Below are 11561 nucleotides of genomic sequence, written 5' to 3' on the forward strand. Positions count from 1 at the left end.
TAAACTTCACGTTGTTTTAATATGTCACAGGAAGGAAGATGAGTAAAATGATGAGTCTTTTTCAGCTTACCGTTGATAATTAAGAAACACATATTATGCATTTTTAGGAAAATTGTAGATAACTGCTGCAAGTCAAAGGACTTTGGAATTAAACTTCTCAATCTGCCAAAAAATGTGACAAACCGATGAATGGGTGGTCTTCAGTTTGCGGGAACAATGGACTCGCAGCTAATTAACTGCTGCTGAAAAACGAGAAGTGTTCATTTCACACCATGCAGCTTGTAATTTCAAAGGCTTTTTCGCCGTTTTGTTCATTCTTTAGCAAAAGTTACATCTATGGAATAACAGTAAAAACAAATATTACCTCGTCTGCGTTGCAGCCGAATGTGCCATAAAATCCCCGATATTACCAAGCCTTGCCCCAATAATTGTTTAGAATAAAACGCTGAAAATAAAATTAGCACTTGTAGTTCAGTGAAATTTTAAGGCTAATATCCAAGATCTGATTGCTTTTAATTTTTGAAGCACCTGAAAGGAAGTCTTGAGGCAAAAACACAGCACGAAAGAAACGGAAATTTAGAATTGGTTGCGTTGTTTGTTTCTATGTTGTCTGTCGAGTAATTACGCGCCGAAACTCATTTCGCGCGGGCGACATCTTGCATTTACATCTGCTATATGTTATTTTACGCACGTGTGGGCAACTTCAGTCTGCGGCAAAAAATGTAGAGTCAACATTTCTCGGCAAGGAAGCGAGCCGCGATACAAATGTACATTTGCTCTATCTTATTTTAAACCCCGTAAAAGCCATCAAAATATACCCCCGTTTAGGGGTGTAAAACAACACAATAAAAAAAGCCATTTAACTACACGCCCGCTGAAGCACGTAAAATAAGGGGTAAATATTTTCCAATTTAAGAAATTGGAAAGAGGAAGCCTGCTGCCTCATAGCTCAGTTGGTAGAGCATCGCACCGGTATCGCGGAGGTCATGGATTCGATTCCCGTTGAAGCCCTGATTTTTCTCAGGCTTCCTCTTTCCAATTACTTAAACTGGAAAATTTACTGCGATGCTTATTCTTCACTTTCAGTGATCATTTTACTAGTAAAGTGCAACACCCCTTCAACGTTTCCTATATTACAAATATCAAAAAGAAACGTTTTTTTTTTTGTTTTTTTTTTGTTTTTTTTTTTTGTCAGCACTAGTGGGCGTGCTGTCGTCCTATGTAAAAGACGGGACATTTGGAAGCCAAAATTATTTCAATCATCACTTTAATAGTAAAGTGCAACACCTCTTCAACGATTCCTATATTACGAATAATCACAATTTTGGAAAATAGAACCGCGAAAATAAAGACTAAATACACCGTTAAGACTTATAAATAATGTCATTGCCTGGCATTGTGTCCTAATCAACTTCCCTTTTCTTTAGTAACGGGAATATCCTGCCTTAAGTCGTTAACGTCTTTCGCCGAACTATAAAGAGTGGAACGAAAATTACTAAAATGGCTATTTTAAATAAAAGGAATATATTAACAACACTGTCAAGTTCCCAAATTTTTACATAACCTTTCTTTTCTCTTCCCTCGATTTTTTTGCCCGCCTTATACGATAGCTATAGCTTCATCCTCGTGGCGAACTTTCGCATCTTTCCTCATTGATGTACTTTCACTCGTTGTTCGCTGCTTTCGCTTTTTCGAACTGGTCTATGTTTTTAACGTGGTCTACCTTTACTTATAACTTAATAGACTTAGACCTAATACCAAAAATGCTTGGTGGTCAAAACAACAAAGCCGATCAACTGATGAGTAGTCAATAGACCATTTTACAGTTGTCTGCTCAGTGACCTGGCCTTTGAATGGCAGCGAGGCTAGAGTTGACCTTGTTTTGGTACAGACATCACTACTTTTGTCATGTAAATGCACCTAGTTAGCATCAAAACAACTTGTTTTACACAACAAAAGCAGTGAGGTCTGTATCAAAACAAGGTCAACTCTAGCCTCGCTGCCATACAAAGGCCAGGTCACTGAGCAGACAACTGTAAAATGGTCTCTTCGTGACAATTCGTCTCGGTTGATTGTACACGCGCCATAGGGCTGTCAATCAAGATGTAAACTTTTACTTCCCGCGAAAAGGTAAAACCGCCATTTCTCTGCCAATATTTAGCCTTTTTCAAAAAATTTTTTTCAGGAATTAGAGATTATTCTTCGACGACTACTTTGACCCAAAAATCCAAATTTGAAGAAAATTGCCGACCTGAAGGTATACTGTAACCGTAAATGTTTCACTATTTACTGGGATCGTTTTAGTTCTTAAACAATCCCGGAAAAAAAACGCATCCAGTGTCGTTTTCCAGTCTTTCAGAACTTCCCAGCCAACAAGCAGCAACATGTACTAAAGCATTTGTTTACTTTCTAAACCCTTCCTACAAATTATACCTTAAGTGGAGGGGTGGGGAGGAGTTGGGACGAGGACTATTTCAGAGGATCGAGGACATACATTTACAGTCTGGGTACCAAGCTCCCGATTAACAAGGTACTGAGGTACCGTCTGATTATATTTGTTTTATGCAACGTTTCTATTATCAATTAATCACTACTTCCTTACGTTCGAATTTCTTTTCTTTACAGGGCTGCAAACTAGAAGCATCTCCAGGAACCATTGCCTCCGTCATGGATTTTAATTCATGGAACATCGTGTGGAGTTTGTGTTTTGGACTATTAGCGACATTGATCGTTGCCGGAAATCTCCTTACCATCTGGATATTTCTGAAACAGAGACTTCGTAAACGCGCTCATTTTCTTTTGATTAGTTTGGCTGTTGCTGATTTACTGGTTGGGCTGTTGACTGTTCCTCTGTACATAGCTATTGCGGCAACTCCTGGCAAAGTAATGCCGGTAACGTTGGCGTTCATATACATTTACGGTGACCCTTTTTCTGGTATTGCCTCCATCTTCACGCTTGCCGCTATTTCCTTAGAGAGAATGTACGCAGTAGGTTGGCCTTTTCGTCATAGAACTCTAAACTTTCGTGTTTACATATTTGTTATTGCCATACCATGGATCTTGGCAGCAATATTCATTTCTATAATGTTACTGTCTAAACTCTCTATCATAACACTAGAGAACTTCCTGTATTCTCTCGTCTTGTTTCTTAGCACGCCTCTATTAGTGATGTGTATAGCATATTATGTCGTATGGAAAAAACAAAAAACAATGATGAGCTATTCACTAGTTTTAATTTCGTTCGGTAGTTTTAATTTAGTGTAATTTTAGTTGTAACTTTCTCCGCCAAGCAACGAACACTTTTAACAATAAACTCGGAAAGTTAAGTTAGAATTTTTATTAGGTTGCGCTATCCTCAAAGGACTTGTAATCACTTTTCACGTTCTTGTGTTAGCGCACTTATTATACTCTGTTAACAATAGACGCTTGTACAAATCGTATATAAACAACCGAACTTGTTATGCTTTTTCGATTACAAACTAACTCGGAATAAATTGCTGTTGGAACCAAGCTGAGTTGTTGCTGTTGCTGTCCGTCCAGTTCGTGGTTAGATCCCGGTACCCAAGAGTGTAACGGCTCTTCCTTGCAAGCGAGTGCCCCGGTTGAGTCTAATTTTCCCCGCAAGTTTCGTCGCAGTCGTCTCGTATCTCAAGTTCGTAGTTCGCCCGTTTTCCCGTACGTCCACAAGGAAAAACCTACCGTTACAATGCAATCTTTACATGACTACCCCAGTCTTGGTATATTTCGAGAGCAGTTTCTCTGTGTTTATAACACTTGATTTTCTCGTTGTAGTATCCCAGTAAATCTGCATTTTTCTATCTAGATTAGGCAACAGAAATTGTAATGATATTCAGGAATTCACCGTGACTGTTAAATACTGTGAAAAGGGTAATAAATTTTCCCTCTTTCTTTGGGTTGTACATTCGGAAAGAAGGTAGGATACAGAAAAATTATGTAACCAGGGAATTCTAAGATGTTCATCTAATTAACTACAGATTTCATCCTCAAGATGTTTGTGTCTTTCGAGAAATCATTTCTTCGCCAGCCCTAGTCGAAACCAACGTGACACATTCTCTTTCAGATGCTGCCGAATCCGTTGCTTCATTTTCTTTTCTGCTTTGATTCATCTTTTCTGAAGCGTACCTCTTCACCGCTTGGACCTTCTCCTGCTTATCTTTGTCCCACGAAAAAAAAGGAACTGCATCGGCCTTCAATCGATTTTTACTAGACTAAGGATTAATAAAATCTTCTGATGTAAAGTGTTCGCTGCAGTATTGACGTTGAAATATCGTGGATCTCTTTTCATTTTCACGATCCAAACAGAGAGGAGACTTAAAATTTAACGGAAACCCGTAAAACGTCAGATCTTTTCGGTTAGCCGAGCTGTTCTGACAGTCTCCGGTGCAACAAAACCGGGGAATCGTGGCTTAATTTTTCAATATGTACGCACTTGTTTTGGTTGTTGTTGTACCCAATTCAAGTCACGTGACACCCGCGCGTGAGTTAGCCGAATTTGACTATTCCGTTCGGTCTGTTGTCGCTTCTACATTTTCAGCGTTTTAGTGGTTGAAGCACAAAATATTCAGCTGACAATTCTTTTTGGGTCCAAACACAAACCCTCTTGAAGTCTTCGTCTTTTAACGCAGAGCAATAATAGGCCATTTATACGAGAAAAATAAGCCGCGGATTACACAATCCGCGGCTTACATAAGACGCGAACTGAACCATTTATACGAGCGAGGCTTACATAAGACGCGAAGTGCTCGTATAAATGGTTCACGGCTTATTCGTGGCTATTCCCTCGCTTTTGTGTTGGTTGTCATAGCAATCGCGGAATTTCGCGAGCTCTCGCACGAGCGCGGGAAAACCTTGCGCTTGCGAAGTGTAAGTTCGCGTCTTATATAAGCCGCAAACAAGCCGCGATACTATTTATAGGAGTGGTTCCGCGTCCTATATAAGCCGCGGCTTATTTAGGCCTAGCTCAAAACCGTCGTCTTACACAAGCCGCGGCTTGTGTAAGACGTAAACTGGTTAAAATGTACCATTTATATGGTAAGTTTGCGTCTTATTTAAACCGCGGCTTGTGTAATCCGCCGCTTATTTTCGTCGTGTAAATGGCCCTATTATTTAATTTTTCGCGGACTTTAACTTGACGTTGTTCTAATATGTCAAAGGAAGGAAGATGCATAAATGATGGATCTTTTTCAGCTTCCCGTTGATAATTAAGAAATAAAAAATTGTGCATTTTTATGAAAATGGTAGATAACCACTGCAAGTCAAAGGACTTCAGAATTAAACTCCTCAGTCTGCCAAAAAAAGTGACAAACCCAAGAATGGGCTGTCTTCAGCTTGCGGGAACATTTGGCTCGAAGTTAATTAACTACTGCTGAAAAATCTATCTGTCGCGCCTTTTGCGGCTATCTCTTTTAATAATAAAAGTTATAAAACCTCAAATATTTGAATTCTACAACAGTGTATACCGTAAACAGGGAATATAATTGAGAAGTGTTCAGTTCACACCAGGTTGTAATTTCTATGGCTTTTTTTGCCATTTTGATGCTGACTCTTTAGCGAAAGTTAGACCTACTGAATGACAGTGAAAACAGCTATTAGCCACCACGATATTAGAGTAGTGGAAGTGGCAACCCTCGCGCCAATAATTTAGAGAATAAAATGCTGAACAGCGAATTGGCACTTGTAGTTAAGCGAAATTTAAAGGCTTATTTGTATCCAAGTAGGTAAGTAAGTCAGATCTAACTGAACTACTTTTAACTTTTCAAGCAACTGAAAGGAAGTCTTAAAAAGAGAAAACAAACAGAAAGAAAGAAAAAGAATTTAGAATTAGTTGCGTTAATTGTTTTTGCGTTGTTGGTAGAGTAGTTACGCATCGAAATCCGTTTTGCGCGGGCGACACCGTGCACGATGTTACATCTCCTCTATGTTATTTTACGTACGTTTAAAAAAATAAATGTAGATTGGTTCTATTTTATCTTAAAGCCGTAAAAGCCATCAAAATTTACCTCCGTTGAGGCGTGTAAAGTGACACAGTGAAAAAGCCATTTAAATTCACGCCCGTTGAAGCGTGTAAAATAAGGCAATAATGGAAATTTAGTTAACGCTCTCTTTACACGACTCCGAGTTGCTTTTAACTACGGGTTGAAACACCGCAGAGAGTGCTAAAAATAAACACTTTACATCAACCTGGGTTGTCAATCTGCAATAGCGTATGGTTTGCTTCGAGCCTGACCTGGGCCAGCCTTTCTACCGATCAAAAACTAAGAACATGATTCAGAAAGATGACAAACAAAAAACCTAGGAAGCATAACGAAATGGTGAGAGGTCCTGATGTACAAACTGAAAAAAAAAAAAAGAAAAGAAAAAAAACGAAACAACATGTTTATTTAACTGAAAGTACCCAGCTGGGCTACTTTTTGGCTCACTCTTTACCGGCAAGAATTGAAGAAATTTCAACGGTTCTCGCCGGGTCAACCGGAGTCTCGAGAAGGGTTACCCGGTAAAGGGGGCTGACCCGGCTTGACTACTGTTTTCATGTAAACGCTTATAAACATTTGACTGCAAAAGGGTTGCCCGCGGCGGTGATTCAACCAGGGGTGACAAACAACCCGGGGTCGTGCAAAGAGGGCCTTAGGTTCAAACAGTGCAATTGGGATTTTAATTCTTTGTGGAAACATCCATTACTTCAGTTAAATACTAGAATCTGAAAGCAGCAATTTTCATTCTTACAACTGTCAACGGTATTAGCAATAACAGAAGGGAAGATGGAGATCTTTACTCATGAAGGATAAATCTTTAAGCATAGAGCTAGAACGCAGTTTAAAAAACTCTCAAGAATATCTCTCAATACGTTTTACCACAGATCATATGTCACCCTCTTGGATAAACGAAAGGAACGCTACACTGAAATTTTGGTCAGAAACGTGACTTCACTTTTCATTCCAGACAGCTGAAAATCATTACGGGAAAAGTGTTCAACTAATTATTTCTTACTCAGTTTGACATTTTGACATTTTGATATTTTGAAATATTGTTTAAATTAAATTCTTCTTTTTAAGCAACATAAAATTTATCCTTGCAGTGTGACTGTTCTCCAAGCATTAGCTCTGAGACCTGTCACTAGGAACTAAGTCCTCTATTGACGAGGTAGGTTGAGTGCCTTTCTAAACTTCTTTACGCCGGATTCTTTATTCTCTCCTCAGAAAAGGACATTGTTTTGCTTTTTATTCAAACCTTCCTTTTTACCCAGTGCTAGGATGGTTGCCGTTTAACAGCATCGTTTGAAAATTCAAAGCCTGTTAAGCTCTTAAAATTCAAAGGAAGTGTTTTGCTGTCAGTCCTGGGTAACTTCCGTTTCCACGGCGGTACTTCTTACCTAAGGAGATAAAGTACTCCAGTACTAAGCAGACGGTACTGGAAATGCATGAGTAAAAACAAGTAATAGCAAATCGGTTTTCTTGTTTTTTTAGCTATTTAAGTTGGGTCTGGTTTAGCCGAGTTTGAAATAAAAACGTGATCAAACTGGTGTCAAATCAAATAAATTATGCCACATTTTTTTTGGAATATTTAAACCAAGAACTATGGAAATCCTTGAGCGTTCATCAAGTCTACAAAAAGAGATTTAGAAGAAAGAGGAAATTCATAAGATATTAAACTACAAGCATCAGCTATAATAAAACGTTTAGACGGACCTTTAGGTCAGAATGTTGCTGCGAAACCGACGATGAAATGTACTGCTTTTAGGCTTTGATCAACCGGTCGATGTAAGAGTTTTGTAGATTTCGTTTTTCGTTGTACTTATATCGCACTCCAAAAAGGAATTATTAATTAGTATAAAATGAGAGAAAAGCTGTATGGTGAAGGTCGGCTATTCTGAGGTAAGCAGATCAAGTATTAATAATTTACATACCTTCAAGTTGTGCATTTTACAACGGAGTTGCAGTTTAAAATTTCAAAGAAATTTGTTTCCACGGCAATTCTCAGCGAATTCTGTTCGTTCTGTGTAGTCAAATTCAATTCTTTCCGTAGTCGCTTCTACGTTTTCAGCGTTTTAGTGGACATTTTGGGTCCAAAAACGAGTCTTCGTCAAGTCTTCTTCTTTTAATCTGGAACAATATTTTTTTTTTCCTGGCCAAGACTTAAACTTCACGTTGTTTTCATATGTCACAGGAAGGAAGATGAGTAAAATGATGAGTCTTTTTCAGCTTACCGTTGATAATTAAGAAACACAAATTATGCATTTTTAGAAAAATCGTAGATAACTGCTGCAAGTCAAAGGACTTTAGAATTAAACTTTTCAATCTGCCAAAAATTGTGACAAACCGATGAATGGGTGGTCTTCAGTTTGCGGGAACAATGGGCTCGCAGCTAATTAACTGCTCCTGAAAAATGAGAAGTGTTCATTTCACACCATGCAGCTTGTAATTTCAAAGGCTTTTTCGCCGTTTTGTTCATTCTTTAGCAAAAGTTACATCTACGGAATAACAGTAAAAACAAATATTACCTCGTCTGCGTTGCAGCCGGATGTGCCATAAAATCCCCGATATTACCAAGTCTTGCCCCAATAATTGTTTAGAATAAAACGTTGAAAATAAAATTAGCACTTGTAGTTCAGTGAAATTTTAAGGCTAATATCCCAGATCTGATTGCTTTTAATTTTTGAAGCACCTGAAAGGAAGTCTTGAGGCAAAAACACAGCACGAAAGAAACGGAAATTTAGAATTGGTTGCGTTGTTTGTTTCTATGTTGTCTGTGGAGTAATTACGCGCCGAAACCCATTTCGCGCGGGCGACATCTTGCATTTACATCTGCTATATGTTATTTTACGCACGTGTGGGCAACTTCAGTCTGCGGCAAAAAATATTGAGTCAACATTTCTCGGCAAGGAAGCGAGCCGCGATACAAATGTACATTTGCTCTTTTTTATTTTAAACCCCGTAAAAGCCATCAAAATTTACCCCCGTTTAGGTGTGTAAAGCAACACAATAAAAAACGCCATTTAACTACACGCCCGCTGAAGCACGTGAAATAAGGCAACAGAGGAAATCTCGCTTGGGTTTTATGGCGAAAGAATGCAAAATATAGCGGCTGGGAAACGGTTCAATTATGATTTTAATTCTTGGTCGAAATACCATTACCTCAGTTAAATACTAATATCTGAAAGCAGCAAATTTTATCGTTTACATAGCCTAAAAGTGAGTAGCCTCAAGATGTCAAAATTTTGCATTTTCCTCTCAGCATTGCAGCTGATGATGACATCAAATTAACTTTCGATTATTAAAAGAGGTTTGCTTGGTCAGCGTTAGTAGGCGTGCTGTCGTCCTATGTAAAAGACGGGACATTTGGAAGCCAAAATTATTTCAGTTATCATTTTACTAGTAAAGTGCAACACCCCTTCAACGATTTCTATATTAGGAATAATCAAAAAAAGTTTTTTTTTTTTTTTTTGTCAGTACCGGTGGGCGTGCTGTCGTCCTATGTAAAAGACGGGACATTTGGAAGCCAAAATTATTCCAGTTATCATTTTGTGAAGTATATATGAAATAATGCATATGTGTACTGCGGTTGTAGATGAAAGTGAAGAATGATCATCGCAATAAATTTTCCAATTTAAGCAATTGGAAAGAGGAAGCCTGAAAATAATCAGGGCTTCAACGGGATTCGAACCCATGACCTCCGCGATACCGGTGCGATGCTCTACCAACTGAGCTATGAAGCCACACATTGGGAGCGAGGTCAATTAATTGAGTTCATATCTTCTCTAGAGGAGTGAAATGATGTGAAGTATATATGAAATAATTCATATGTGAACTGCGGTTGTAAATGAAAGTGAGGAATGATCATCGCAGTAAATTTTCCAATTTAAGCAATTGGAAAGGAAGCCTGCTGCTTCATAGCTCAGTTAGTAGAGCATCGCACCGGTATCGCGGAGGTCATGGGTTCGAATCCCGTTGAAGCCCTGATTTTTTCAGGCTTCCTCTTTCCAATTGCTTAAACTGGAAAATTTACTGCGATGGTCATTTTTCACTTTCAGTTATCATTTTACTAGTAAAGTGCAACACCCCTTCAACGTTTTCTATATTACAAAATATCAAAAAGAAACGTTTTTTTTCTTTTTTTTTTTTTTGTCAGCACTAGTGGGCGTGCTGTCGTCCTATGTAAAAGACGGGACATTTGGAAGCCAAAATTATTTCAATCATCACTTTAATAGTAAAGTGCAACACCTCTTCAACGATTCCTATATTACGAATAATCACAATTTTGGAAAATAGAACCGCGAAAACGAAGACTAAATACACCGTTAAGACTTATAAATTTTTTTCAATTTAAGCAATTGGAAAGGAAGCCTGCTGCTTCATAAATTCTTAATATTCAATTTTAAACTTTGTAAATTTTTAAATCTTTAATACTGTAATTAATTTTAGACTCCTTACCCAGTTTGTTTATTCATTTTAATTAACGTATTTTTATCTTTTTTATTCCTTTTGTAACTGATAAGCCCCTTTGGGGAGTTGCAAATAAAGTATGTATGTATGTTATAAATAATGTCATTGCCTGGCATTGTGTCCTAATCAACTTCCCTTTTCTTTAGTAACGGGAATATCCTGCCTTAAGTCGTTAACGTCTTTCGCCGAACTAAAGAGTGGAACGAAAATTACTGAAATGGCTATTTTTTATAAAAGGAATATATTAACAACACTCTCAAGTTCCCAAATTTTTACATAACCTTTCTTTTCTCTTCCCTCGATTTTTTTGCCCGCCTTATACGATAGCTATATCTTCATCCTCGTGGCGAACTTTCGCATCTTCACTCATTGATGTACTTTCACTCATTGATGTACTTTCACTCGTTGTTCGCTGCTTTCGCTTTTTCGAACTGGTCTATGTTTTTAACGTGGTCTACCTTTACTTATAACTTAATAGACTTAGACCTAATACCAAAAATGCTTGGTGGTCAGAACAGCAAAGCCGATCAACTGATAAGTAGTCAATTCGTGACAATTCGTCTCGGTTGATTGCACACGCGCCATAGGGCTGTAAATCAAGATGTAAACTTTTACTTCTCGCGAAAACGTAAAACCGCCATTTCTCCGCCAATATTTAGTCTTTTTCAAAAAAATTTTTTTCAGGAATTAGAGATTATTCTTCGACGACTACTTTGACCCAAAAATCCAAATTTGAAGAAAATTGCCGACCTGAAGGTATACTGTAACCTTAAATGTTTCACTATTTACTGGGATCGTTTTAGTTCTTAAACAATCCCAGGAAAAAAACGCATCCAGTGTCGTTTCCCAGTCTTTCAGAACTTCCCAGCCAACAAGCAGCAACATGTACTAGAGCATTTGTTTACTTTCTAAACCCTTCCTACAAATTAGACCTTAAGTGGAGGGGTGGGGAGGAGGTGGGACGAGGGGTATTTCAGAGGATCGTGGACATAGATTTACAGTCTGGGTACCAAGCTCCCGATTAACAAGGTACTGAGGTACCGTCTGATTATATTTGCTTTATGCAACGTTTCTGTTATCAATTAATCATTACTTCCTTAC

The 11561-nt window shown here is 38.2% G+C and overlaps 1 protein-coding gene across 1 annotated transcript in view; it reads left to right on the forward strand.

The window, feature by feature from the left end:
• Positions 1-3264, forward strand: part of LOC145501817 (5-hydroxytryptamine receptor 2B-like) — a 46311-nt gene extending 43047 nt beyond the window's left edge. Inside the window, exon 2 of the mRNA XM_081481207.1 lies at positions 2626-3264. Coding sequence (XP_081337333.1) covers positions 2668-3264 — 597 coding nt within the window. The 5' untranslated portion in view covers positions 2626-2667. The remainder of the gene's footprint in view (positions 1-2625) is intronic.
• The last annotated feature ends 8297 nt before the right edge of the window (positions 3265-11561 follow it).

This window comes from Orbicella franksi, chromosome 10 (genome assembly GCF_964199315.1).
Source record: "Orbicella franksi chromosome 10, jaOrbFran1.1, whole genome shotgun sequence".
Classification (NCBI taxonomy): Eukaryota; Metazoa; Cnidaria; class Anthozoa; order Scleractinia; family Merulinidae; genus Orbicella; species Orbicella franksi.